We start from the raw sequence: 26,503 nt of genomic DNA on the forward strand, positions 1-26,503 counted from the left end.
GTACCTATTCATGTTTCTAATAGATTCTCCCCCTTAGCTAGTCCCGAGAAACCTGCTACTCTGGTCATTGGCGCTTCTACTATACGAAACGTGATGCTAGCGACTCCATCGGCCATAGTAAAATCGATATCTGGGGCCAGAGCTAACGACATCGAATCAAATTTGAAAGTGCTGGCTAAAGCTAATCGTAAATACTTGAAAATAGTCATCCACACCGGCACTAATGATGTCCGATTGCGTCAATCTGAGATCACCATACAAAACGTTATCTCCGTGTGCAGGTTTGCGCAACAGATGTCTGACTCTGTAACTTTCTCTGGACCCATACCCATTAAAAGAGGTGATGAAATGCTCAGCAGAATTTCGGACCTCAACCGATGGCTGTCAAAGTGGTGTGCCAATAACAATGTGGGCTTCATAGATAACTTTAGCTCCTTCTGGGGGAAACCTGGACTGTTGAAAAGAGACGGTATCCATCCCACATGGGAGGGTACTGCCCTCCTTTCAAAGAACATAGACCGTCACTTAACCGAGGCTAGTTCCTGACGAATCAGAGATCCAGGAAGCAGAGATAATGTCTTACACAGATCTCTGCCGTCCTAACAGTCACCCAGGTATACAGGGCATACAAGGCCAAATAGAGAGGGTGTCTGTACCAAGACTGTCAACTCTTACTCGACCCACTAGGGGAATTATTCGTAGCAATCTTATTACGATAAAAACTTCTTTGGTTAAGCAAATTCCTCCAAAAATGCAACTTACACTTGCTTTACTTAATATTCGATCACTATCCAATAAAACTGCCTTGGTTAATGAAATTATTACTGACAATCATATAGATGTTATGTGCCTTACTGAAACCTGGCTTAAACCAGATGACCTACAACCTACTATTCCTCGCTGATCGAAGAAAACAAAAACAATGCAAAATTTCTCTTTACCACAATCTCCCGCCTGACGAAGAGCCACACCGAAGTAACCGAATCTATCCCTATATGCCTAAACAGTAATGACTTCATGAACTTTTTCAATGACAAAATTGAAACAATTAGAGATAAGATTAATAACCAATCAGTCTCACCAATTATTCATACTCCATTGCTGAACGGTAGCGAAAACATAATTGAATCACAGATGAGACGAACAATGTTGAATTCATTTACACCTATCAACATATTAGACCTCACTTCCACAATCTTTTCATCAAAATCTACAACTAGTCTACTAGATCCTATTCCTACCTATCTTCTGAAGATTGCTTTCCCTTTCTTGGATAATGCTTTGCTCCAGATTATAAATAACTCACTGCTATCAGGGCATTTACCACACTCGTTTAAGTTATCTGTTATTAAGCCATCCCTCAAAAAACCTACCCTTGACCCTAACAACCTGGCCAACTATAGGCCTATATCTAATCTCCCTTTTTTTGTCAAAATACTAGAAAAAAATAGTGTCGAAACAAATTGGTACCTTCTTGCATATGAATAAAATCCAAGAATTATATCAGTCTGGTTTCAGAGCTCACCACAGTACTGAATCAGCCTTAGTTAAAGTTTTTAATACCTCCTCATCGCTGCCGATAATAGACATGTTTCAATATTGGTCTTCCTGGACCTCAGTGCTGCCTTTGACACCATAGACCACAACATACTACTCCACAGGCTTGAACATTCGATGCATTAAAGACTCAGCACTCGCTTGGTTTAGATCATACCTTTCTAACCGCAGACAATTTGTACAGGTTCACAATAAACCGTCTACCCAGACTATGGTAAAATATGGGGTGCCTCAAGGCTCAGTACTAGGGCCCCTGTTATTTTCTCTCTATATTCTTCCTCTAGGCTCAGAAATTAGGAAACATGGCATTAAATTTAATTCTTATGCAGACGATACACAACTATACCTATCCATAAAACCTGACGAATTAACTCCGTTAGCCAAACTTGACACATGTATACGAGACATAAAGACATGGATGACAAATAATTTCCTGCTTTTGAACTCCGATAAAACAGAAGTCATGGTTTTAGGTCCCAAAAAGATGAGGGATATCCTATCCTCATCACAGGCTACATTTACTGATCTTCGACTATCCTCATCCACAAGTGTTAAAAATCTAGGAGTTACAATTGACCAAGACCTATCACTAAGTAATCACATAAAACAGATTACCAAAGCTTCATTTTATCATTTAAGGAACATTTCAAAGATTAGGAAGTCTTTATCCTTACCAGACGCTGAGAAATTAATCCATGCTTTTGTCACCTCAAGGTTTGATTTTTGCAATGCTCTATACGCTGGCTGCAATAACACCTGTCTTAAGAGCTTATACAAAATGCAGCTGCTCGCACACTCACTAGAACTAAAAAATATGAACATATTTCCCCTATCCTGGCATCTCTATGCTGGCTGCCTGTTAAAAGTCGCATTGACTTCAAAATATTACTTCTAACATACAAAGCCATTAATGGCCAGGCACCAGAATAATTAAAGATCTCCTAGTCCCATATAACCCACCCAGACCGCTACGATCACAGAATACTGGCCTTCTTGTAATTCCAAGAATCTCAAAAACTACAGTAGGAGGCAGAGCTTTCAGCTATCGCGCACCCCTCCTCTGCAATAATCTCCCTTCCTCAATTCGACTAGCAGACACCCTCCCTATTTTTAAATCTAGACTTAAAACATACCTCTTTACTGCCTCCCATAGTTAGGTATGGTGCGGTGTGGAACTTCACCCACCTCAGGGATTTTGGAATGGACCACCCTGCTGAGTCCTCGTGTGACTGGCACCCCAGTCGCGCGTGAAATGGTGGTCACTGACCATACCTGCACTGGTGTCGACTACCCCTCACCATGCCTTAGTTATGCTGCTATAGCATAGTGCTGTCATGGACTTTTCATGTGTCACGCCGTACAACCCCCCTCTTCTCCTCTCTTCCCTTCTCTCTCTCTCTCTCAACTCTCCCTCTCTTGCCTATTCTCACTATGGTATACTGTAACAATATATAGTACCACTGATTACTTATCGACATTAACCATTTTGACTTTCAGTAATACTAACCCACTCTACATCTCTCTTTCTTCCCCCTTACTGTACCTCATATCATCACCAGTCATCAACCATCCGTGTGTTGGCCCTCCTCTCACCTGAAGTCCCATCATCGACTGCCCTATTACTGTCCCCTTATCTGGATTCCTGGCCCGTACAGCCTAGCGACCCATCACCTGCCTATGACAACTCTACCCGGATTACTGGCCCGTCTGCCGACCCACCACATGCCCCTTGACAACTCCCTTCCCCTGGACTCCCTTCCCCTTGACAACCTTACTGTAATGTACTGACCCTAGGCAGATGGGTACCCATGGGCCTCTCTCTTTCTTTTCTTTTCTTCCTTTCTTTCCTTTTTTCTCTGATTGCCTACATTCTGTAAAGCCCCATGATACATGTGTAATGTTTTGGCGCTCTATAAGCACAATAAATTTAATTGAATTGAAATGATGTTACCACTACACCACTGGGCTCAACCAAGCGTTTCTAAAAAAACACACTTCTTTTTTTTTGACAAGTGTACCTGAGAGTGTCTACAATATTTAACACATTATTATTTTGTATTTGACCTGGGTATTAAAAGTAACTTATGAATACTTTATTGCAGAGGGCAGGTATTTTGGTTTTCCATCATCCAACTTTACATTTAAAATTTGAATAAATATTTTACAGATTAAAAAGTATATTGTTTAATAGAATAATAGGTACAACCATTTGTTCACTTTAATCTACTATGTCTTGGTCTAAATAAAGATTTTACTTTACCCGACGATGCGATTGCGCCACCTGACTTTTGCTACTTATTTTAAATTATACAGGCATCTTCTTGGACACCTATATAACCTTTTGACTTTGCTAGCAAGTTCATCCATTCAATTTTCCAATACAATAGAGTTTTATATTAGAATAACTTTTTCTTAGTTTTACATTGGTTGTACCATCTGACATGTACACCTGACAAGTCCAACTATGAAAATGTAAAGTATCAATATTTGAGAGAGATTTACAAACTTTTCACTCATCAGTAAAGGTCACTTGGGGTCCTCTTGATGAGGCAATATCCTGTTTACTCCTTTCCTTCTTCAATTCAAAAGAAACGTTCTATAAATACGGTTGCACTGCCCTGACATTTCAGATATGCAAATTTCCAGACCAAAGTTTTTCAATTTCAATTTAAGAGCTATTAAACTAGTAAACTTTGTGTATTTGAAAGGTAAACATAAAAAGTTAACATACAATTTTAATTTCCTTACCTTTTAAATTCTATATTTAATACTTTTCATATAGTGTTAAAGGAATTATCCGGAGTAAAATGCACTTTAGATCAATTTACGGATGATTGGGAGTACATACGTTGAGTTGACATCAAAATCATGTCATTCGGATGTGTTTTGAGAAAGTTCGATTTTACCGTTTTTAGTCAAAACTCGTTAATTTGCTCGGATGGTTGCGCCACCTGACATTTTGAGAGTTGGAGATGACAAAACATAATATATATATATTTATGATAAACAGAAAATATTTTTACAGGTTTTATAGAATAAAATTATGCTTGTTATGAATCATTTAAAATTATTTTAAACCAAAGTAATAGACATTGAAACCTGCATGCACATAATTGACCTCTGTGTAGTTGAGCATCACACCACTGCATAGTGTGTATTTACTAGTATAGAGCTCATACATTCCATGATTATATAGTAATGTAGCGACCGGCTGTCAATCAGGGAGTGCCCGTGCTATGCATAACCCCGGGCACGCTCATGGTTGGCAGCCTGGCGAGAGGGGGGCGGGACCCCCGGGGAATATAGGCTACTGTTCGAGAAAGTTCTGCTTCTTTCGGTTCTGGGCCTGTAGACCCAGGGAAATCAGTTTCTCCTGGACAGAAGGTTTCATTACATCCAAGTAGTTCTCTCAGAGCATGGGCTATGCTCCAAACAGCCACCCTTTCACCATAGACCACTGGGAGGTTGACGTTCCTCACTAGATGGTCAGCACATGGCTTCCTGCAATCTTCAGAGGAATCAGGATCACAGTCTGAATACAGCTGGTTGTACTCTTTAATTAAATCATTTTTCACGCCTGGACGGACTGTTAGCTTCTGCAAGTAGTCTGTAAACCCATCAATGGTTCCTGTGACAAAATTTAACCCCAGAATGTCTCCAACCTTTAAAAGTAAATATGAAAACATTTTCTAATCAGAATTTTCATACATGTTTGCTCAAAGAGAGAACAGAGTTTGTAATGCTCTTGTTAGAATGATCGTTAACAGTGTTCATTGGACTCCACCCACCTTGTTTATGTCCTGCATGGTTGTCACAACTCCAGACCTAGACCAAGCATCACTGGCGATCCAAACCCGAGAGCTGTTGGTGCGGATCATCTCCTCAAACAGCATCTTCACATGCTCTGGCCGAAGGATCACCATCACCACCTAGCAAAAATTTACAATCTCAATGGGCTGGCTGGTCTACCTTGTTCCATTCACAAGTGTAATGGACTAGTCTACCCTCCCCCCATTCTGAATGTGTATATATATATATATAGTTATCTATATAATATATATATATTATCAAGATATTTTATTGACATTAAGACACTTTGGAAGTTACGCCTTTCGAAACTTCCCTCCAGCAAGTTTTTTAACTTTTTTAACTGGCACTCTTGCTGAGTGAGATGGGAGGAGTATGATCATCACACATCGGAATGCACCCTCCTCAGAATCCTCTGTTGGATTACCTGCTTTCGCTTTTTCCACTGAATGCATGTTATATAGCCAGTCATCTCAGATCCATTTCCTCCAAAGTGCAATGTGTGGTCTCAATACTCTCCCAGACCTCCATGACAATCTCCTGTGCAAGAGATTCCCTTTCCTAAAGGTATCAAAGAAGCCAGTGTCTCGTCAAGTTAAAGAGATGGGTGTGCAGATGGGGTGTGGTTGCACCCAGCACGTCGCATCCGGCGTGTCACACTCTGACCTGGAGGGAGTGGAGCTGATGGCGGACGGGGACATGAGGATGCTGGAGACAAACACACATACTGTTCGGTTGGCCGGGACAGATGGTGGCCGCATGAGTCACATAATAAGACGAGGATTAATTCGTGCCATTTGCTCTACAGGGAGGCCAGACGGACATAAGGCTATATGATAGACGATGTTAGCTGAATAAAATAATTTACAGTGATCTTGAAGTTTTCTTTCTATTTTTCTTCAGTTTCTTTTCATTAAAAGACCTTCATAATTGAAAGCCATCCAACAAATACAGTTTGACCTCAGAATTTGTACAACTTGTTTGTTAGTACTGCCCCCTGTTGTTTGTCAGTGAACTATCATTTGCAATAATGGAAGACTACTAAAACCAGGACAAAGTTGGGTATGCTTTACACTCTTCTGTGTGTAAAGAAACTTCCGGTAGAATACCTGCAATGTACACAGAAATCGCATGAATAACTTTTCATATAAAAATGGCATCAATCCAATGACCTGCTGGAATGTCATTTTATTTAAGTACTGACATTGCATACTTTTTTTTTTTTGTTTTAGTATGTACATTTGTTTTATTTGTGTTGCTGTTGTTAATGAATGCTGAGTCTTGTCTGTGTTTTCTGTCTGTCTTTCATTCATAGAACTTGAAAACAAACATGGTTTATGTTCAAGATCTAACTGTAAACAGTTAGATAGATAGAATTCTATTCAGGGTTACAGCTCCCTCTTCAGACTATCTAATGTACACCACTCTATTCCCCTAATCTTGTATTAACCAACTGACAGTGCTAATGATATATGAATGTGAGAAGTGCAAACATGCTAAACTTACTGCACTATTATGTTAAGCATTTTAAAAGCCACTCTGACTCTGAAGTATAAGTGGGCGCTCTAATTCTTTAGAATCCATGAGGAACTTTTCATTCCTATGCCCCTTGCAGTAAAAATGTAAAAAAAAAGGGGGGGGGGGGGTAAAGGTATGCCTATATATCTGCCTTACAAACCATTCACACTTGGGTGTTTATTGTAAGCTACTTCACAACTGAGATTTACAAACTTGCTTTTCTCACATCTTGCAAACATATTTTAATAACAAAAAAGAATGTCATGTTATGAATGTCATGCCATGTTATTTTGTGATACCAAAACTGATATCAGTTAACTGATTAAATTAACAATTTAGTTGACAATCAGTGCCAAAAATAGTATTGTTTTAATTGTTTGTTTATTTTGTTTTTGTTGTTAATTATAGCATTTAGTTAGCCTCTGTGGATCCAGATGAACCTGTTAGAACATTTGAACGCCCTGCAGGTTTGCACTGGCTTTCAATTCACCAAAAACCCAGGAACCAATCACAACTGCTTATCTGGTATGGGGCGGACTTTATACAATGACAGACAGAGGAAGATGATTTGCACTGCCAATGGCTGCTCTGATTGTGTCAGGAAGCCAGGCTTCCCCTATCTCATCCGACAATCCCTGTTATTATAAATAAAACATTTTATTTAATCGTTTTAAAGCAACACCAAAGAGTTTTTTTGTACCTTAAAATAATGTTTCCAAAATCGTTTCAGTGGTTCATCAACTTGTAACAGGGTGAACGGCACTTCTGCATTAAACCAAGAGCCCTCTATCGGCTATAACCGCACTATGTAAGTTTGCCAGATCGGGTAGCGGATCTGTAGTTCGATGGAATGAGACATAAGAAACTACAAATTTGACTTGCGTTTGATGTCGCAATACATCGTACTTTCATAAATCATGCAACATACTGTTTTCTACCTTGTCTGTGGACATTGTTATTTGCAAAGCCGGTGCTGGATAAACAAATAGCGTGCGTGCGACAGAGGGAAAGTTCTTTGGTGTTGCTTTAATTCTTGCTGTGCTTTCATCTCTTGTTTTTATTTAGTATTTCACAATGAGTTAAACAGCACCTCAAAAATAGTATGTTGTGAAAGTGGTCCCTCGTCTCAAATTTATGAGAGAGAAAAAACACTTTTTCTGTCAAGGAACCACATTATTTTACACTTTGCAAGAATGTCATCACATCACACACCAGCAAAAGCAAATCTTTGAAACAATTGCATTGTGTCTAGTTTGCACAATACAGGTAGCTTGGGAACACCCAGATCTTCACATTTGTTCAATTGGGAGTGGGTCTGGAAAAGGTTCATTGACTTACAACTTCCAGCAGGGGCATAAATAGGAGTGAAATTAAACTTAAATTGGTACATTAAACTCTTACCATTTGCCCATGTGCGTGCATTTGGATGCAGAGGCACAGCATGGTACACACGTGTAATGAATGAATCCTGTTGTCAACTCAACTCTTATTGTGGATCTAGCAGTGAAGCTGTAAAGCCACCCTGTCTGGATGCTTCTCTGGATTTAGTAATAAATTTAGCTATTGTCATACATAATCATTTGTAAATAACATTGTGATCATTTATAAAGCACTTTGGGTCAACCCTGTTGCATAAAATGTGCTAAATAATTTGACTTAACTTGGATGCTTCTTCAGGATGTCAGGATGTCTCTGTGATTCTTTGGCAAAAAACGCTATTTTTTAAAAGTTTTTTAGTAGGTAGGTGTGTATGAATGTATTTTTCCAGTACATCCCCCTTAATTACATTCAATGTGAATCTTCATGAAAAGGAGGAAAGTGAGCTGTCAGAATCCAGCTCCAACGTTAGTATTTAGCTGAAAACAGAGTGGAATAGAACAGCAAATATTTATTTTAAACAAATGCACCTTTTTCAGATGAACTTCTTGATGATGAAGCTCTCATAGTTCTGATATATCCCTTTGATCTGTGTTAAATGTTATTTCTCTTAACAGGATTTATCTTGGTCAAACTATATCAGCTGCTTTGAGCTATCTGCTTTCTGAGGTTAGCGGAATGATCACACATCAGAGTGCATTCTCAACAAAATCCTCTGTTCTCGCTGTCTCCATGAATTCATCAGATAACCAGCCTTCTGAAGTCTTTTTTCCTGATTAACTTAAATGCATTCAACCGCGTAATGAATAGTGGATAAGACTCAATGATCATCAGGAGGATGTCATCATGCCAAAAGAACAAAAACAACTTTCAAAATGTTTGAAAATCCCCCTCCTGTGAATGCATTATGCATATTACTGAGGCCAGGTTTCAACCATTCTTTGCAGCCTCTTTGTCCTGCATTCCTTAACCCTTAAAGGTGTAGGTTTTTGAACGTTCTAAGTTCCGCAACAATTGAAGGTTCTAAAATTCTATGTTGAATTCAATGAACCCAGAAATTCTTTAGAATGTTCATTTCTCAACATTCCCGTCACACCGGTGTGACGGTACTCCTTTAAGGGTTAAAATTGTTCTCTGTTGTATGTAAGTGTAAATACCTGGAATGAAATAAGGCTGGAAGTTCTATATCATAAAGATTAAAAACATTTCAATGAATACTAAAATAAGCCATGATCAAACCACAATTCCTTCCTGAGCAAAAGGTTATGTCATAACATTGCCATTCCAACTTTATTACACATTAATCCCTTACACAATATTATAATAACAATGATTTGTGTTCAGCCATTTGTAGTGGCTAAGTTCACAAGGACTGATTTGAGGAAGAAATCTTTTATCTTACTGAAATGCTGGTGACTGACTAAGGGACATCTATTTTTGCATTTGTTTGATAAGATGGTCCTGGCCCATAGGGTTCTTCAGTAGCTTGTTGAGAGTAAGCTTTGGTTCATAGGAATATGGCTTTGAACTGCTCTGCTTTGAGATGAGTTACACACATTTTATGATCATTCTTAATATTCTGATTGATCAAAATGTTAAATAGCTTAGGTATACACATGCGATTCTGATGGCTTTTATGTAAAAGATATGACTGATGAACCATGAACCAAACCATTTCTAAAACTTCATATTACTAGTAACAATCTGTCAGAAAGATTACTGAACTCCTTTAACTTTCAGCAATCAGATTCTAGTTGCTGTTAAGCACGCTTGCCTTGAGGGAACTTTAACCTTAGTGTTTTGAAGTAACCTAAAATAGCTGGGATAGGGTCAAAAGGACGACCCCCACATTCACAAATACAAGATGTCACTTTTTCCCCTTTCCTGTTACAAAACCCCCCAAACAAAACAAAAGGAGCAAGGCGAGCTGGGACGGTCTTTTTCAGTAGCAACATGTTGGTACATGGTGTAGTCATTTTATTAATGCTCCAGGGCCACAGATGCACTCAGAAAAGTTTAGAGCAAAACTGGTACACAGGGAAGATATGTTTACACAGTTGTTTTCTTAACAAGTCTGTTACAGTGTAGAAACCTGTTAAAAAAAAAAAAAAAACTTGTTCCACTGTCCCAGAGATCTTAAATGACTGAAATTCCAAATGTCCTTGCGATTAAATAGAGCAAACAAGATGGAGAACCAGTGCAGTGTAATAGCTCCTTTACTTAGTGAGTGGTGTAACAATAGAACAAACAAAATAAATAGCCAAATGTATACCAATGGATGTTGTCACCTGAATTACAGTAAAAGTTTTGTTAGAAATAACCCAGGAAAAGGCTAGCACCAAATGTCCAATGTAAGTATAGCCAATAAACAAGCTGAAGTATGTTTGGTGTTTACCAACAGGGCCTCAGGCGTAAAAGAAAACATTCTGATGTAAGGACCAATATTTATTTTCTATTGTATTAAAAAGCAGTTGAATGACCCTGAACTTTGAAGTTGCACATTGCACCAGATTGAGGTAAGTTGTAGCCTATGATGATGCAAAGAAGTAGGCCTATGTCATAAATGGCATTAGGCCTATATAATATGTAAAAACAATTAAAAACGTTTTATCCATCGTTGAATATATAAGTCTCTTCTGAAATTATTAAAACATATCATATATTGATAGTTCGATCATTTAACAATTCATGTCACACTGAATGCACAGTTGCTCTTGATATTTGATCCTCATTCAGATGTATTTTGCATCGGACAGCAATTCATCGCCATGGACATTGTTAAAGCATGCTCTACATACATACACACATACTTAGCATGCTTAAACAACAATAAATAGGCCTAGGCAAGGAAAACTCATCAGTCATGTCGGGCTAGAATACTTTCAACTTGCCTCGCTGTTTACACGATACGGGGAGAGGCTTCAGAGATGAGGGAATGGGCAAATCATCCAGGCTCTTAGGAAATTGCTCTGGGGGCAAGTGTTGGAGGATCTTTTGCATAGTAATGAGGAACAGTGGAGCCGGATTCTTTCCGACGAGGTAGTTAAATTTGTCCTCTCCAATTAATTTGGACCAGCGCTTAGGGTCCTTCTCTAAAGAGGTCTTCATTTTGAAACGGATGTCGGGCATGAACATCAACAAGTTGTCCAAACACAGCTTTTTTGCCACTGCATTAACCTTTGAATCCCAAAGCTGTTCCAGAATAACGTCAAGAGGCGTCATACCATTGTGGTCTTCGGCCTGAGGCGAAGCACCATTGCCAAGTAACAAAATGACCGCTTCGGAGCGCAACAGTTCACAGGCCAAATGGAGAGGGGTTTTTCCGTCCTCCAAATGAAAGCATCCACCACGGTTCATATATGACCGCAAACTCGGGAGTCGGTGCGCCACCTGTAATATAAGTCCGAGTATGTCTCTCCTATCATATCTCACAGCCATCGCCAAGTGCGGCGCAGAGGATGGGCAGCAACAAAAACGCTCACCAGGCATGGCCAATGCCTCGTCCGAATAATGACTAAGCAAATACTGTGCATAACCCTGATGATCATGCACGATGGCATAGAGTAACGCCTCTGATGGAGTATATGTTCTCTGGCTGGCATCTTCCTCCCAGTAAAACGTCTCCATTGTCCGCATGTCCTCTAGCATCCATACTGGCTTGAGATCTCTCACAGCTTGATAAAAAAGAAAAGACAAAAATTTCCGTTGCTTACATATCTCGTCTCTTTGAGATCTGTCTTGGGCTGACGCCGAGGCAGACATGATACTGCTCTGATCTGGGTGACCGTACACAGAGTCCTTGATAACAGGAGTTCCCCAGGCGTCATTCGTTTCGCACTACCGATCGAGCGAATGCAGATGACTCCATGCCTTTCTTTCTACGTTTCCTGCCTTCGGATAGGAAATCGCACTTCTATGAATCTGTACACGTTTGCATAGCTATAGCATGTCTAAAATATAGAGAGCCATACAACGCCTACACAGATGGGCGCGAGCTGACAGCTGGGACAGGCACGCAGTCGGCAGAGCATCGGTGAGAAAATTCCGTCTGCAGTGCTGACAAATCACGCATGCGCATTGCTGACGCTTTAATCCCGACACAATAAGCAGAATATATTGGAATTTTATACGACAACGGTATCTACAAATGGAGAGTTGGTTGCATTTTCATTTGTATTGTACTTATTTTGCTTGCTGTTACCATATTTAGGCTATAAATAATTTAAATACAACCTACTCCACAAAAAGTCAAAATGCTCGTGACAATAGAGTGCAATGGGCTCACTCCTCTGTGCGTAATTAGTTAAACTGGAATGTTAGTTTAGCACTGAAAGTTTGTTTAGCTGAAAGGTTCTTTTGCTCCTACCAGTGAGCCTGGCGGCTACACCGAAACTCCAGTGCAATAACAAATGAATAATTGAAAACACAGGGTGCTCATGAGCTCCATAACGCAACCCATGTGAATGGAGCAGTGTCAGTTTGCACAGGCGCAGAAGGTCTCAGCAGGAACATAAACAAACTGGACTGCACTAGCCTACAACTGTCCTTGTTCAGGAATGGGCAGTAGGCCTATTTATGATAGATGTATTTAAAATACGTATTTCAAGTACAAAATAGTATTTTGTAATTAGTATTTTATTGTGTTTAAGAAAATCGCTGCATATTTTATATCAAATTACTTTTTAAGTGTGTATTTTTGTAGTTTAAAAATACTGGCAAATATTTTTGGTAAAACGACTGGGGGGTATTCCAAGTATGTAGTATACTGACAAACCTGCATTGCTGGTTCGATCCCCGACCCCAAACCAGTAGGAAAAATGTGGGCGGGGGAAGTGGTTGAGCACTGCTCTCTCATGCACATCCACGGCTGAAGTGCCCTTGAGCAAGGCACCTAACCCCTCACCGCCCCCCGAGTGCCACTTTAAAAAGGCAGCTCAGTGCTCCGGGTTAGTGTGTGCTTCACCTCACTGTGTGCTCTGTGTGTATCACTAATACACAGATGGGATAAGCGCAGAGACCAAATGCCTTGTATACCCAAGTATACTTGGCCTATAAACCTGATTTACATTTGTATGATTTACATTTACATTTTGTTAGGAAAATGAAGCCATACAGCTCTTCTATTGGGAGGTTTACCACTTACTCCGAGTTAACTTACCCTGGTTTGTCACTAAACCATGTACTTGGAATACCCACCTGGTGATGTAATGACATCATAAAGGGCAAAACAATGAACATAGCCTTGTGCTGATTTAGTAATTTGCCGATCAGAATATTGAGATTCAGGAAGATGATCCAGTGCAAGATGAGTAGATAGATAGATACTTTATTGATCCCCAAGGAGAAATTCAAGAATAGGCTACACTCCCTCTCACACCATCCCACTCACTCAACTACTCTACATGGTTCCTTGCTCACCCACACTTATAAGTTTGCCTGTTTTTGGTAGGACTTTGGAAGAACTTTGTATTACCTCAATAGCAAGCTTTCTCCATATTATATGTCAGTGTACCATTAAGTTGTTATTCTAGTTACAGCTCTTACAGCTGTTATTCTAGGGGGAGCTCCAAAATATTGATATGATTGCCAAATAAATTATATTTTGGCCATGGTTTTCCCTAAAATGTGTAAAATAAGAGAAATAAAATTGTATTTTGAGTTCATGATTCATGAAAAAAGTGCCTGCTTGCACGTTAGAGGCACGAAACGTGGAAGCGCTGCCCGCAGCTCCACCCACTAACCACTCACACAAGCTCGTTCAGTTAGCAGCACTGTCGTCGAAAAGAATGTCGAAAAGAAAAAACAAGCAACTCACCTGACGTTCAAACAACCTGATTAAGTGTTTGGCTCTGTGTACAGCCTTATAGGCTATAGCCCATGTGATTGTAAAACAATGTGTTGTTGAGTAATTCTAAGTTGATTTAATTAAACAGTCAAAAGACACATCATTGGTGGTCCGGGTTCGTGGATTATTTACTATCAAGTTCATTGAAGTTTGCGTAGCCCATTGATGATCCATCGGGGTGTTTCATGTAAATATTGTAAACATATTATGTATTTTGTTTCATGTAAGAAAAAACATAGACCTATGGCACCACCCACGTGCAACGGATTTTCTCTTTATAATAGGCACATGTCTATGCTGTTGCTATTAATGACAGGATCAGCATTTAAACTTTGCCCCCCCCTCAAAAAAAAACAAAAAACAAATAGCCCATACCCACCCCGGCGACCGTGGTGTAACTCGCACACTGCCTATCACCAGGTGTGAAACGTCCCAGGAAAGGGGGTAGTTGTAATTAAAGGGCAATAGAAGGTGACCAGACTTGATGGCATTCCCAAAACAACTCATTACCATTTAAATTGTAGGAGAATGAGCCTTATGCTTGTTCTAAATCACACCCCTCTCTTTTGTTGTAACATATTTAAACTCAGGTAATTTCTCTGTTGAGTCAGAGATTACTGGTGAAACCCTTGCTGGGGTGACCTCTCTCCCTTGAGGGGCACTGGCCCCTCATTGAAAAGAATAAAAGCCTGGATCCTGATATTCCATCGTCCTGACTGAGTCTTAAGAGAAATATGGTAGTAAAATTTGCTATCAGTGGTTATGTTTGTACCACAAACTTAGTTGTGACTTTTTGAGTATGTCTGATACAGTATTTAGGCTATGAGATGTAACGGGCAGGTCTGTTGAATGTTTGCAGATTTATGGCATGACTCATAGGTAGGGAAAAGCTGTTGCATTCACCGTCTACTTAATCAACATCCAGTGTTCTGATGAAGGAATAGATTAAATAGACAGATATGGAAGGTTTGCAAAGTGATTTCATGCTCCCTTTCAAGAGTATTTTTGGTATTTTGAAAATACAGAAATACTATTTTTTCAGTAAAAAATAATATATTTTGTATAAAATATTTTATTTTGACACATGACTGTATATGTGTAGTTAATTTTGATACACTTAAAATTAGGGTATTTTATATTTTATTTTAAAATACATTTTGATCCCTGCCCTTGTTGAGTCACTGAGCTGAAATATCAACCCAAGCAAAGATATTACACAATTTCATACAAATATTAGGTTATTACACTGCGGACTGATGTTGTGTGTGTTCAGTGCTTCCTGCTTTTCCGGAGAGCAGGGACAATTGAAACGCGGGACAAATGAAACATTTCAGTTTTCTACAGTCCAGGCGTCATGGACGCAGGCGGCCCATACTGGAAGTCACCTAGGGCTGCCCTGGGCCTGGTTTCCCGATAATAATCAGGGATGTAGTGGAGGCTAAACACACTTATCACCCAGTGAGAAGTAATACTCTTTTCTGATTGGCTGGTGGGATGCCAATTAATTCTGAATAACAGGACAAATATGTCTGGTAAAAAAGTTTAATCATCGTTCCTTATTAATACTTATGAATGGTAACTATAACAACCATAGTAGGACGACGGTTGAGCCTGACAGCAGGCTTGGTAACAATGGAATCAACTGTAAACAGGCTAATTGTCCATGAAAGTTGTACGTAAGTCGGCTTCTTTTTGTAAACGGGACCGCTTGTTTCCTTTGCGTGTTAAAGGCATGACTATTGCCTATAGCGGCAACCAGGTGATAAGCGGGATAACGGCCTTCGAGGTGTCCTGTTATATGGAATTAATGGACTTGGGACTTGCCTCTCGCCCTCGTCCATTAATTCTGTATAACAGGGCACCTCGGCGGCCGTTATTACGGCGTTTACACACCTCCTGAAATTCAGAATAGCGTTTATGCACATCTAAATTGCGTTTATCTACCTCTAAATTGCTTTTATCAATCTTTAAATACCGTTCATAAACAATTCTAAATTAAGCTTATGTCGTTTTACAATTCTCTGTACAGGACAGAGTCCTATTGCGTTTTCCCACCAGCGGAGCTAGTTGGCTAGTTCAAACTTTTGCCAACTTAAAACAAGCTTAACTCGTGTCACACTGTTGGCCAACAGCAACATCCATCTTCTTTGTTTTCAAGTAGCAGGGAATTCAAGCCAAACCGTTGCAACTCTGCCATCAATCATTATGTTAAGCCCGCCTAACGACTCTATACACGATTTGATTGGCCTGATAGAAGTTTAATTTTTTCGAGCTTACAAGCCAACAGAGAGTTGCTAGACTAGCCCTGGAAGCAAATGTAATTTGCTGCCGCTAGGGTGCGTCTAGATTTCTAGGCTAGTACCATTCATGATATGTTGTCAAATATTGAAGTTGTGGGAAGTGTACATAGCTTAAACTGTATGTTTCTTTCGTCCCCCATGCCTGTTTCATTTGTTTCACTTGTCCCGGCCAGGACGTCCAGCTTCTGCTTCAATAACTCCTGAACGATTTCTGAAGCTGAAAATGCAACTGTATTTGACAGAGGACCGATGTAGGTTGCTAGTGCCTTCAGTGTTTTACAATGTCTTTGTAAATTACATTTAATTAAAAACTGTTTAATTCGTGTTGAGGGTGGCATAAGTGTTCGGAAAAAAAAAGCTTTCCTTTCTCGATGACATTTTGAGTCTGTTAGAAGGCCCTAAGGTACAGTTTAGAACATGCCCTCATAGCACAGCTTATAAGTACTTTGGCTGCATTAGCTAAAATTGGCCGGATTTCTCCTTTAACGCACTCTGTGGAAATACTTTAACAGGCCTACATCACCACAACAGAGATAGTTATGAGAAGACAGTTTCACATATTGGTTAAATGAAGGACCACACAATTATAGAGTTGATGGTGTATGTTTTTTTTCTCACAAAATAAAGTATATAATATTAGTTTCAAGGGGTTGACGTTAGTTTGAACTCAAATGTGGCTGTGGTAAACGGTAGTAGCAATGACTGCAAACAATAAAAAAAATTGCAGCTGGAAGAATGTCAAGTCAATTCAAGTCAAGTTAAGTTTATTTATATAACACATCAATGTGCTTTACATAAACAAAACCAAACAATAATAACAAATAAAAGCATAGAAGGGCAATATAGAAAGCATAGAAGGGCAATGTAGAATGTGTAAAGTTATACAGCAAAAGTATGCTCTGAGTGAGTACACTTTTCACAAAGTGAAATGAAGTAGAAAGTCTGGTGAAACCAGGCTCTGTGAACTAAGCTATAAGTGTAAAAATATGACTATTTACACGCCTGAGAAACTCTTGTTCATCTTGTCTGGGTGTTCCATCTTGGGCCTGTTGACAACTTCACCTCTCATCTCATCCTGCTCTGTCCTCAGCATTCTCTCCTGCCTGCGCAGGGCCTTCGACATGGAGCTCAGGGTTGCTGTCTGTGGAGAAAGAGAAATAATGTACTTCTGGACTGCTAGAGTTAATAGGTCATACTGAAGTAATCCACTTAAAACAGGCATACGTTTACAGGGGCACGTTTATGATACATGTGATATACAGATATGATGCTGCTAATAATGAAAAAAGAAGGTAATTGGTTCCATGACTTCAGTTAGTAGGCCCAGTAAGTTAGACTCAGCAAACACTGACCAACACTCAGCGTCCGAAATATCAGTGTCTCACCTGCCACGTGTTTCTTTTTCCCCCCATTTCAAGGCGCAGTACACTACCAGTACAATAACCAGCAATCCCACGATTGCACCAACTGATGACTGATTAAATACACTATCTGTGGTGAAAAAGCAACATTTATATAATCTAGGACAATCCAATCACTGCAACTATTAAAAACATTAATGGCTTGCTCCTCAACGTACCAGACCTGCCCTCCTTATCTCGTTGACTTGGTCCAGCTGTGGGGACCGAAGTGTTCCCTGCCATACTGGGTATGACAGCACTCTGAGCTGCAAGTTAATACCAAATTATTTATCATTCATTATCTTATTTTATAAGGATGGTAAAGTAGGTCACAATTGAAAACAAACTCCAAACTCAATGCAAAGCATTTGATATACCTACGCCAGTTGAAACTTCCAAGCCCTGGAGTGAACTAGAGTAGACCATGACCTCTGGTCACATGTAACCTTGATCTTTCACCCCACGATCTTGAGCACAGTCAGTGCATCTAGTATTTTGTTGTGTTTAACTATGCAAGGTATGTCAAGCCGCTTAGGTAACACTGTATTACATGTACTGGACCTTGAGCTTTGACCATACGACATTGGCTATCGGAACCGGAGAACAGTAGGCCTACTAGCTCACTAGCGTTTTGGAGGTCTAACCAGACATGGTCAGCGTCATTAATTTAGTCAACTAATTTAGTCTTTCATGTAGAGTTGGATCCATGGGCTAAACCTGCTAATTAGGACATGCTCACACTGCATTTTTTATGACCCTGAATATTCAAACTGATCAGTTGTATTACTTTATCTGGCTGTTGTTTTCTGTTAGATTTTGAGTTCGAGTTATCGCACTCTTGTGGACTGGCTCACATACTCTGTAAACATGGCTTTGTTTTTACGCTGTGTGAACATCTGTGTAGCCATGTGTAGGTGGAGATACAAAGATTCTCCTGGAGTCATGTAACACACAGTACTATCAATTTTGTTGCATCACAAAGTCTTTCAATGTCTGTGTGGACAGAAAATTAGGTGGATTGTCCATAATATGTCAGACTAAAGGTAACTTTTTTTTGTGGTCGTGATATATTCGATTCTGTATTTTGAAGATGAATGCTCAAATATATGTATACAGGCACAATGTGACCATTTTTATTTTGTGTTAAGGACAAACTCCAAGGGGAAAATAAAGAGAAATTCTGGGTTATGGCTTTATACTTGTATTGTTGCCTGAAATATTGATAACTATGTAAATATTTAATATTGAAGTATTTTCTTTATTTTTTGTTCTTAATTATAGCCTTATTTTTTTCATCCATAAAAGTTTCAAAAGCCCCCAAAAAAAAATTTCCCATTTGAGAATGATTGACCGTGCTCTTTGGCACTTTCAATGCTATAGAAATGTTCTTGTACTTTCCCAGATCTGTGTCATTTTGTGTCAAATGTGCTTTTTATATATTCTTAATGTCATGAACAGGATATATGTACCAGGCTAATACATCAGATTAAGTAAACTACCAATATAAAATAATAAACAAAGACTTCCCTCTGCACAACTGCACAAGGCATGTCAGAAGTATAATAACAATTTATGCCTTCTCATTTTATGCCTTTATGCCTCTTGGGATGGGAAACGTTCAGTCTTTCCCTTACAAAGTCAAGCTTGAACAGAGTATTCAGTATTTTAGGTCATCAGTTGTTTAATTATAGTAATATTTATTTCCTGAGAAAAGAGGAAGTTTGGTCTCTTTAAAACAGATTAACCACATTGCCATCACCCTCATTGGTCTGTACTGACATTGTCTTCCTGTTACAACCTAATATATTTTTTTTTACCAACAAACTAACTGAAAAGTAATGACAGAAATATGACACTTTAAGACATAACAGACCTTTTTCACGAACATCCAAAATGTCATACCAAATTTTATAGACATTGAAGACAATAATAAAATGGCCATAGTTCTTGGAGAAGGGTCCTCTGCTGCCCTGGCAGCACAACATGTATTAAAATGTCACAACATGAGGGACATGGTATAGAAAAAAAAAGACCTGTCTGTGTTAAGAGACACATACATGTTCCTGTGCATAAATATATACTTATACATATGTACTCACAGACATACACACGTGTAGCCCTATGGGAAATTAGATAATAATTTAAGTTTAGAGATTCATAAATAGGGTTAAGTTCTAATAAATAGAATAAATAAGATTTAAAAAGGTTAAAAACATTTGGAATAATATCACAAGAGTTCAATGTATATATTGTGATATGTATGGAATTTCATGGTTATACATTGGTTTATGATAAATGTAATGTTGTTTCTAATTTCATAGCTAAAGAAATGTTGTTAGGATATTATGTTTTGTATCTAAAAGAGAAATACTGGAAACGTGTATTTTATGTTACATTTGTATTATTTGAGCCAATGAGAGTTTAGCTAGAGGTCAAGGGTTATCAGGAAGTATGTGAGATAGAAACGAAGCGAATAACGAGGAGGAGAGAACACGCAAAATGGATGGACAGTGAACACACAGATAGTGTTTTTGCAGTAACCAATAGTTTATAGTTAGCTTAAGTGGTCGACTAGATCACAGGAAGTCACTTTACTGTGGAAAGAGTAAACGCGTTGTGTTGTGAAACTTCGGATAGAAGTTTTGACAGTTATCAGAACATAGTTAAATTTCCAAGTAAGTTAGCTGTGGAGGCTAGTGTTTGTGCTTGGACTGAGCTAACGAGTTCGCGGACTGCCAACTGTAATAGCACTGTAATACCAAGTCAAGAACAACCTGGAGCTTCAAAGACCTCACTTCGAACCAGTTGATGTCGTGGATGACAACTGCTCGCGAAAAGATCCTCGCTATTCTCCCGCGCCGCCCTGCATCGTGACCCACTGCTTAATCTCTGAGGTACCACTTTTTATTTAGCCACTCGTGGTGAAGCAGCCATTTTGTGTTTGTAGGCTACAACGCACCCGAGCGACTATCAGGCCTGCAACGGTGAACATTTAAGTTTGGTTTATGCATTTAAAGGGTATTGCCGGCTTAGGTTTTATATTGGCCATAGTATACAATATTTGAGTTAAAAGGTACAAATTGCATGTGAATGTGATTATTTGATTGGAACAGTTTACATTTGAGAAAGGTGAAACTGAACTTTAGGTTGAAGTAATTCATTGTTGAATGTGTGTCATGTATATTAATGTGTAAATATAGTAAATAGTTATTTTTGCATATAAGTGTGATTATTAAGCTAAGGGGATATATTTAATTTAAAGGTGAATGGATGCTTAATCACTTAGATTAACATTGTTTATGATTCGTTAAAACCCAAAAGTAAATAAATACAAACAAGACAGACAATTAAAGTTAAACATTTTAGTTTATTTAATACTTTAAAAGAATTCAGGATAGCTACCCTATTAATTGCCAGCATAGCAAAGGGGCTACATAAAAATGGAGGCACGCTGGGATTATTTTGTTAAATTAGTGATTTATTTAGTCTTTTGGGTACTTAATAGCAAGATTAAAGCACCAATAGGTGAAATTTAGCAAATCATTTCTAACTTTAGTAGTAATAGTTACTAAAGCTAATGGCAATGGAGGTTTAGTCTGTGCATTCAGAGTTGGTGACGGAGCTCAGAGAGTGGTGTAAAGGTGAGTCTTTCGCGAAGACCTTGCTTGCACTGGTTACCAAAGGTTATGAAGTGGCCCAAATAGAAGAAACCCTGGAGACGGTGAAAGCCTTAGGACGAGTGCGAGTAAGAGGCAGACGATTTCATTCTAAGTTGGACTGCCTAACAGTGCTATGTGAATGTAAAGAGAAGATTGACCCAACCAAGGTCCCGGCTGAAGTTAAACACCCCACTTCAGAAGACCGTTGGCCTATCATCTTTGCTGGACGTGCAGTATCGAATGGAGACACACTGACCCCATTGAAAGTTCTGCTTGATGCTGGCGAAACCCAGTGGCTCTGCTGAGTCCATCATTCGCGTGCTGTTGGCGGCGTGTTGTCTAAGATGGAGAAGCCTAGGGGAAAAAACACTAGTTATCGCCGCCCTGCGGATGTTTTCTGGCACATTACCCACCCCCGCAGGGGAAGAAGCGTTTGAGCACTGGCTCGAACAGGCTCGTTTGATGGTAGAAGAAAGCGACTGCTCTGCCAAAGAAAAGCGTAGGCGTATTATGGAGTGTCTTAAAGGACCTGCTCTAGCTGTAGTGAAAGCAGTGCGGACAGCTGAGGCTAACGTTACCCCGTCTGAATGCTTGGATGCGATTGAGAGCGCGTTCGGCACGGCAGAGTCAGGTGAAGACCTCTACTTTGAATTTAGGTTATTGCAGCAAGGAAAAAGTGAGAAACTGTCTACCTTCCTGAGGCGACTAGAACAGTCCCTTACCAAGGTAGTGAGTAAAGGTGGTATTCCTGCCAGTCGTGTGGATGCAGCCCGAGTAGAGCAGCTACTCCGGGGAGCCATACATTCAGACCTGATGCTAGTTCAGCTTAAACTAAGGGAGAGAAAGCAGAATCCTCCAAAGTTTTTTAGAGCTGCTAGCGAGATCCGAGCTGAAGAGGAATATGCAGCTGCTAGAGTTAAGCTTAGCACGCGTCTGTCCAAAGAGTTCATGCCAACACAGAGATGGACAGCCAACAGACAGACATACAGAGCTTGAAAGCAGATATCAAGGAGCTGAAGTCGTTGTTCGCCACAATGACCGCTAAGCCTCAGCAAGAGACAGACGATGACAAAGGGCCTGGTCCAGTTGTCCAGGGCCCTGTGGCTGAAAGCTGTGAAAATGCAGAGGTTGTAGCATTGAGAAAACAAGTCCAAAGGTTACAGAAGAAAATGTCATCCAAAGGGGCCAAGGTCTCAGGTGCACCTGCCAATGCATTGAGAGTGGAACCGTCCAGACCTGCTCACAACAGCCAAAAGTCATACAAGCCTTCCAGAGACTCAGGTGAAAGCATCTGCTACAGGTGTGGTGAAAACGGGCACTTTGCCACCAAGTGTCAGAATGCAGAGAACCAGAGCAAAGTCATTCAAAAGCTCATTCACTCTCTCAAGAGAGCCAAAGAGGGACAGCCGCCGAGCCATGGAGAAAGGAGTCCTGACACTGTCTGTTCCGTCAAGAAAAGTGAAGTGACTTCAGCTGTAGCCAGAGAGATTCCTAAAGGGCTTATAGGTCCACCGTCTGTTGTGCATTTGAGAGTGAATGGCCAGAAGTGTGATGCTGTGCTAGACAGTGGCTCATAAGTAACAATTATTTTTGAGACATGGTACAAGCAGCATTTGCCAGATGTACCGATCCGTCCTGTTTCAGGCCTGGCTATATGGGGATTGAGCGAGACTAGCTATCCTTACCTGGGTTATGTCGTTGTTGACGTAGAGTTTCCTGAAAGTGTCACTGGTTCCAAAGAATCTATCTCCGTGTTAGCATTGATCTGTCCGGGCCCCAGAACCCCAGACCAGATTCCTGTTATCCTGGGCACCAATGCCAGTCTTTTCAAACGGTTGGCTAAACTCTGTAGAGAGACTGCAGGGGTAGATATAGCTCAGACTTTGGGTATCAGAGCTGATGAACCAGTCCCTAGTGTGGTTCCGGTGACCTGTGAAGAAGAGGAGGACGTAGGATGTGTGAAGTGGATGGGCCCTGGCTCACTGACCTTACCTGCTGGTGGTGATCGTCGTGCTGTCTGTTGCGTGAAGTTAGAGAAGCCTTTGGACAAAGGGGTGCTGATGGTGGATGCTTCGCCTACAGTCCCACTTCCAGCTGGTGTCTTACTGCAGCCCATGGTAGTTTCTAGTTCGGAGGTAGATGTGAATAATTTTCCTGTGCTGGTACGGAATGAGTCAGTACGAGATGCAGTCCTCCCCGTTGGAACAGTTATGGGTAATTTGTGTTCTGCTGATCCTGTGATGCCTGCCTTGCTGCCCAAGATTGAGACAAAGACTGGGGTGACGCCAACAGACTTTGACCCTCACCTCATCAACTTTGGCGACTCACCCATCCCAGAACATTGGAGATCAAGACTCCGGAAAAAACTGTCAGAAAGAGCCAATGTATTTTCCGTACATGAATGGGATGTGGGACTGGCGAGAGGGGTCGAGCATCATATCCGGCTGTCAGACACAAGACCTTTTAGAGAACGGTCGCGGAGATTAGCTCCTGCCGACATTGAAGATGTACGCAGACACTTGCAAGATCTTCTGAAAGCTGGCATTATCAAAGAGTCTCGTAGCCCATACGCTTCTCCGATAGTTGTAGCTAGGAAGAAGAATGGCAGTGTTAGAATGTGCATAGACTACAGAACACTAAATAGTCGTACAGTGCCTGACCAATATACCACTCCCCGCATTGACGATGCACTAGACTGCTTGACAGGGAGTAGGTGGTTTTCAGTATTAGACTTAAGGTCAGGATACTATCAGATTGCTATGTCAGAAGCTGATAAGGAAAAAACAGCCTTCATTTGCCCGCTAGGGTTTTATCAATTCGAAAGAATGCCGCAGGGAATCACTGGAGCGCCTGCGACATTCCAACGATTGATGGAAAGAGCCGTAGGGGACATGAACCTTCTCCAGGTATTGGTTTACCTGGATGACCTGATAGTCTTTGGGAAGTCCTTACAAGAACACGAAGAGAGGCTCCTCAAAGTGCTAGACCGACTAGAAGAGGTAGGACTAAAGCTGTCTCTTGACAAGTGCCAGTTTTGCCAACCCAAAGTGAAATATGTGGGGCACATAATATCTGCAAACGGCATCGCCACAGATCCCGACAAGGTAGAGGCCGTCACTAACTGGCCTCGGCCCACAGATCTGAAATCTTTGAGGTCTTTCTTGGGGTTCTGCGGATATTATCGTCGTTTTGTAGTAAATTACTCCGCCATTGTCAGACCCCTCACAGAGCTCACCAAAGGGTATGCACCAACACAGAGAGGCAAGAAGCAGCTTAAAGAGAAGACAACAACCTACCTGAAAGAGTCAGAACCATTTGGAGACCGGTGGGATCAGACATGCACCGATGCCTTCCACCGCATTATTCAGTGCCTCACTAACGCACCAGTCCTTGCGTTTGCAGACAGCAACAAGCCTTACATCTTGCATACAGACGCCAGCTTCAAAGGGCTTGGTGCTGTATTGTATCAAGAACACCCAGAAGGACTCAGGCCAGTGGCTTTCGCCAGCCGAAGAGTGAGTGCTACTGAACAGCGCTATCCAGTTCACCAGCTTGAATTTTTAGCACTTAAGTGGGCGGTCGTGGATAAATTCCACGATTACCTCTATGGAGCTAGATTCACAGTCCGAACGGATAATAATCCAATGACCTATGTGCTAACGACAGCTAAGCTCAACGCCACAGGGCATCGCTGGCTGGCTGCCTTAGCGACATATGACTTTAACATCCAGTACCGGCCCGGCAAGAACAACATTGATGCCGACTTGCTGTCCAGGAATATGGCTGATGAGGTAAAGAGAGGAAAGTGGGAAGAGATACCTCAGAGTGGGGTGAAATCCATCTGTCAGAGGATCTACACTGTGTCGTCTAGTACACCATCCAGATATGTTGATCAACTGGGAGCTTCCCCAGAGTGCATCCCTGATGTGTTCGCTTTCCCTACTCACCTTGACTTGCTTTCCTTGCGACAAATGTCCAAAGCTGATTTGAAGGAAGCTCAGCAGATGGATAACATCATCAGGAGAGTGATAGAAGCCATGCAGCAAGGGAAGTGGCCGAGTGAAAAAGAGACAAAGCCTGAGATGATGCTGTTCAAGCGTGAGAGAGACCATCTGTTGCTGAAAGATGGACTACTCCATAGGACGAGCAAGAAACCCTCTGGAGAACAGGTAACCCAGCTCGTGCTGCCTGCTGAGTTCCGAGGGGCTGTCCTGAAGTCATTACATGATGACATGGGTCATCTTGGAGTAGAGAGGACCACCGACTTGCTACGAAGTAGGTTCTATTGGCCCAAGATGGCGATGGACGTTGAACAGTATGTCAAGGACTGTGGAGAATGTGTCATCGTAAAACCCTTGCAAGAAGGCTGCACCCTGCACCAGATTGTGCCGTGGTCCCTATGGACTTGGTTTGCATTGATTTTCTCTCCATGGAACCTGATTCAAGAGGAATTAGCAATGTATTAGTTGTGACAGATCATTTCACACGGTGCGCACTGGCGTTTCCCAGGAACAAAAAGCCCCTCACAGTGGCCAAAGTTCTTGTAGAAAAGTATTTTGTGCATTATGGTCTGCCTAGCAGAATACATTCAGACCAAGGGAGAGATTTTGAGAGTCGGTTGATTGAGAGCTCTTGATGATCCTGGGGTAATGGAAATCCCGAACCACACCATTATCATCCACAAGGGGACCCTCAACCCGAAAGATTCAACCGCACTCTACTCTCAATGTTAGCGACCTTGGGGCATGAAAAGAAACATTCATGGAGTCAACATGTTCCATACGTTGTTCATGCCTACAACAGTACAAAATGTGACTCAACTGGATACTCACCATATCTGCTGATGTTTGGCAGAGAAGCTAGGCTGCCAGTAGATCTTTGCTTTGGAACCTCACCTGATGGAACCGGAGACAGACACCATACCCGGTATGTGGAGAAACTGAAGGGAGATCTTCAGAAAGCCTACCAACTAGCCCATAGCGCAGCAGATAAGACACATCAAAGAAATAAAAGAGCATCACGACCAGAAGGTGCGCGTTT

The 26,503-nt window shown here is 40.8% G+C and overlaps 1 protein-coding gene across 1 annotated transcript; it reads right to left on the reverse strand.

Moving 5' to 3' along the window:
• Nucleotides 1–10,219: 10,219 nt before the first annotated feature.
• zgc:112001 (uncharacterized protein LOC550384 homolog) lies at nucleotides 10,220–12,447 on the reverse strand. The gene has a single exon (XM_048250674.1). It carries the CDS (start codon nucleotides 12,019–12,021, stop codon nucleotides 11,131–11,133), a length of 891 nt encoding a protein of 296 aa, XP_048106631.1. The 5' UTR covers nucleotides 12,022–12,447; the 3' UTR covers nucleotides 10,220–11,130.
• Between the last annotated feature and the right edge of the window lie 14,056 nt (nucleotides 12,448–26,503).

The sequence above is a fragment of the Alosa alosa genome, chromosome 8 (genome assembly GCF_017589495.1).
Source record: "Alosa alosa isolate M-15738 ecotype Scorff River chromosome 8, AALO_Geno_1.1, whole genome shotgun sequence".
NCBI classification, from domain to species: Eukaryota; Metazoa; Chordata; class Actinopteri; order Clupeiformes; family Clupeidae; genus Alosa; species Alosa alosa.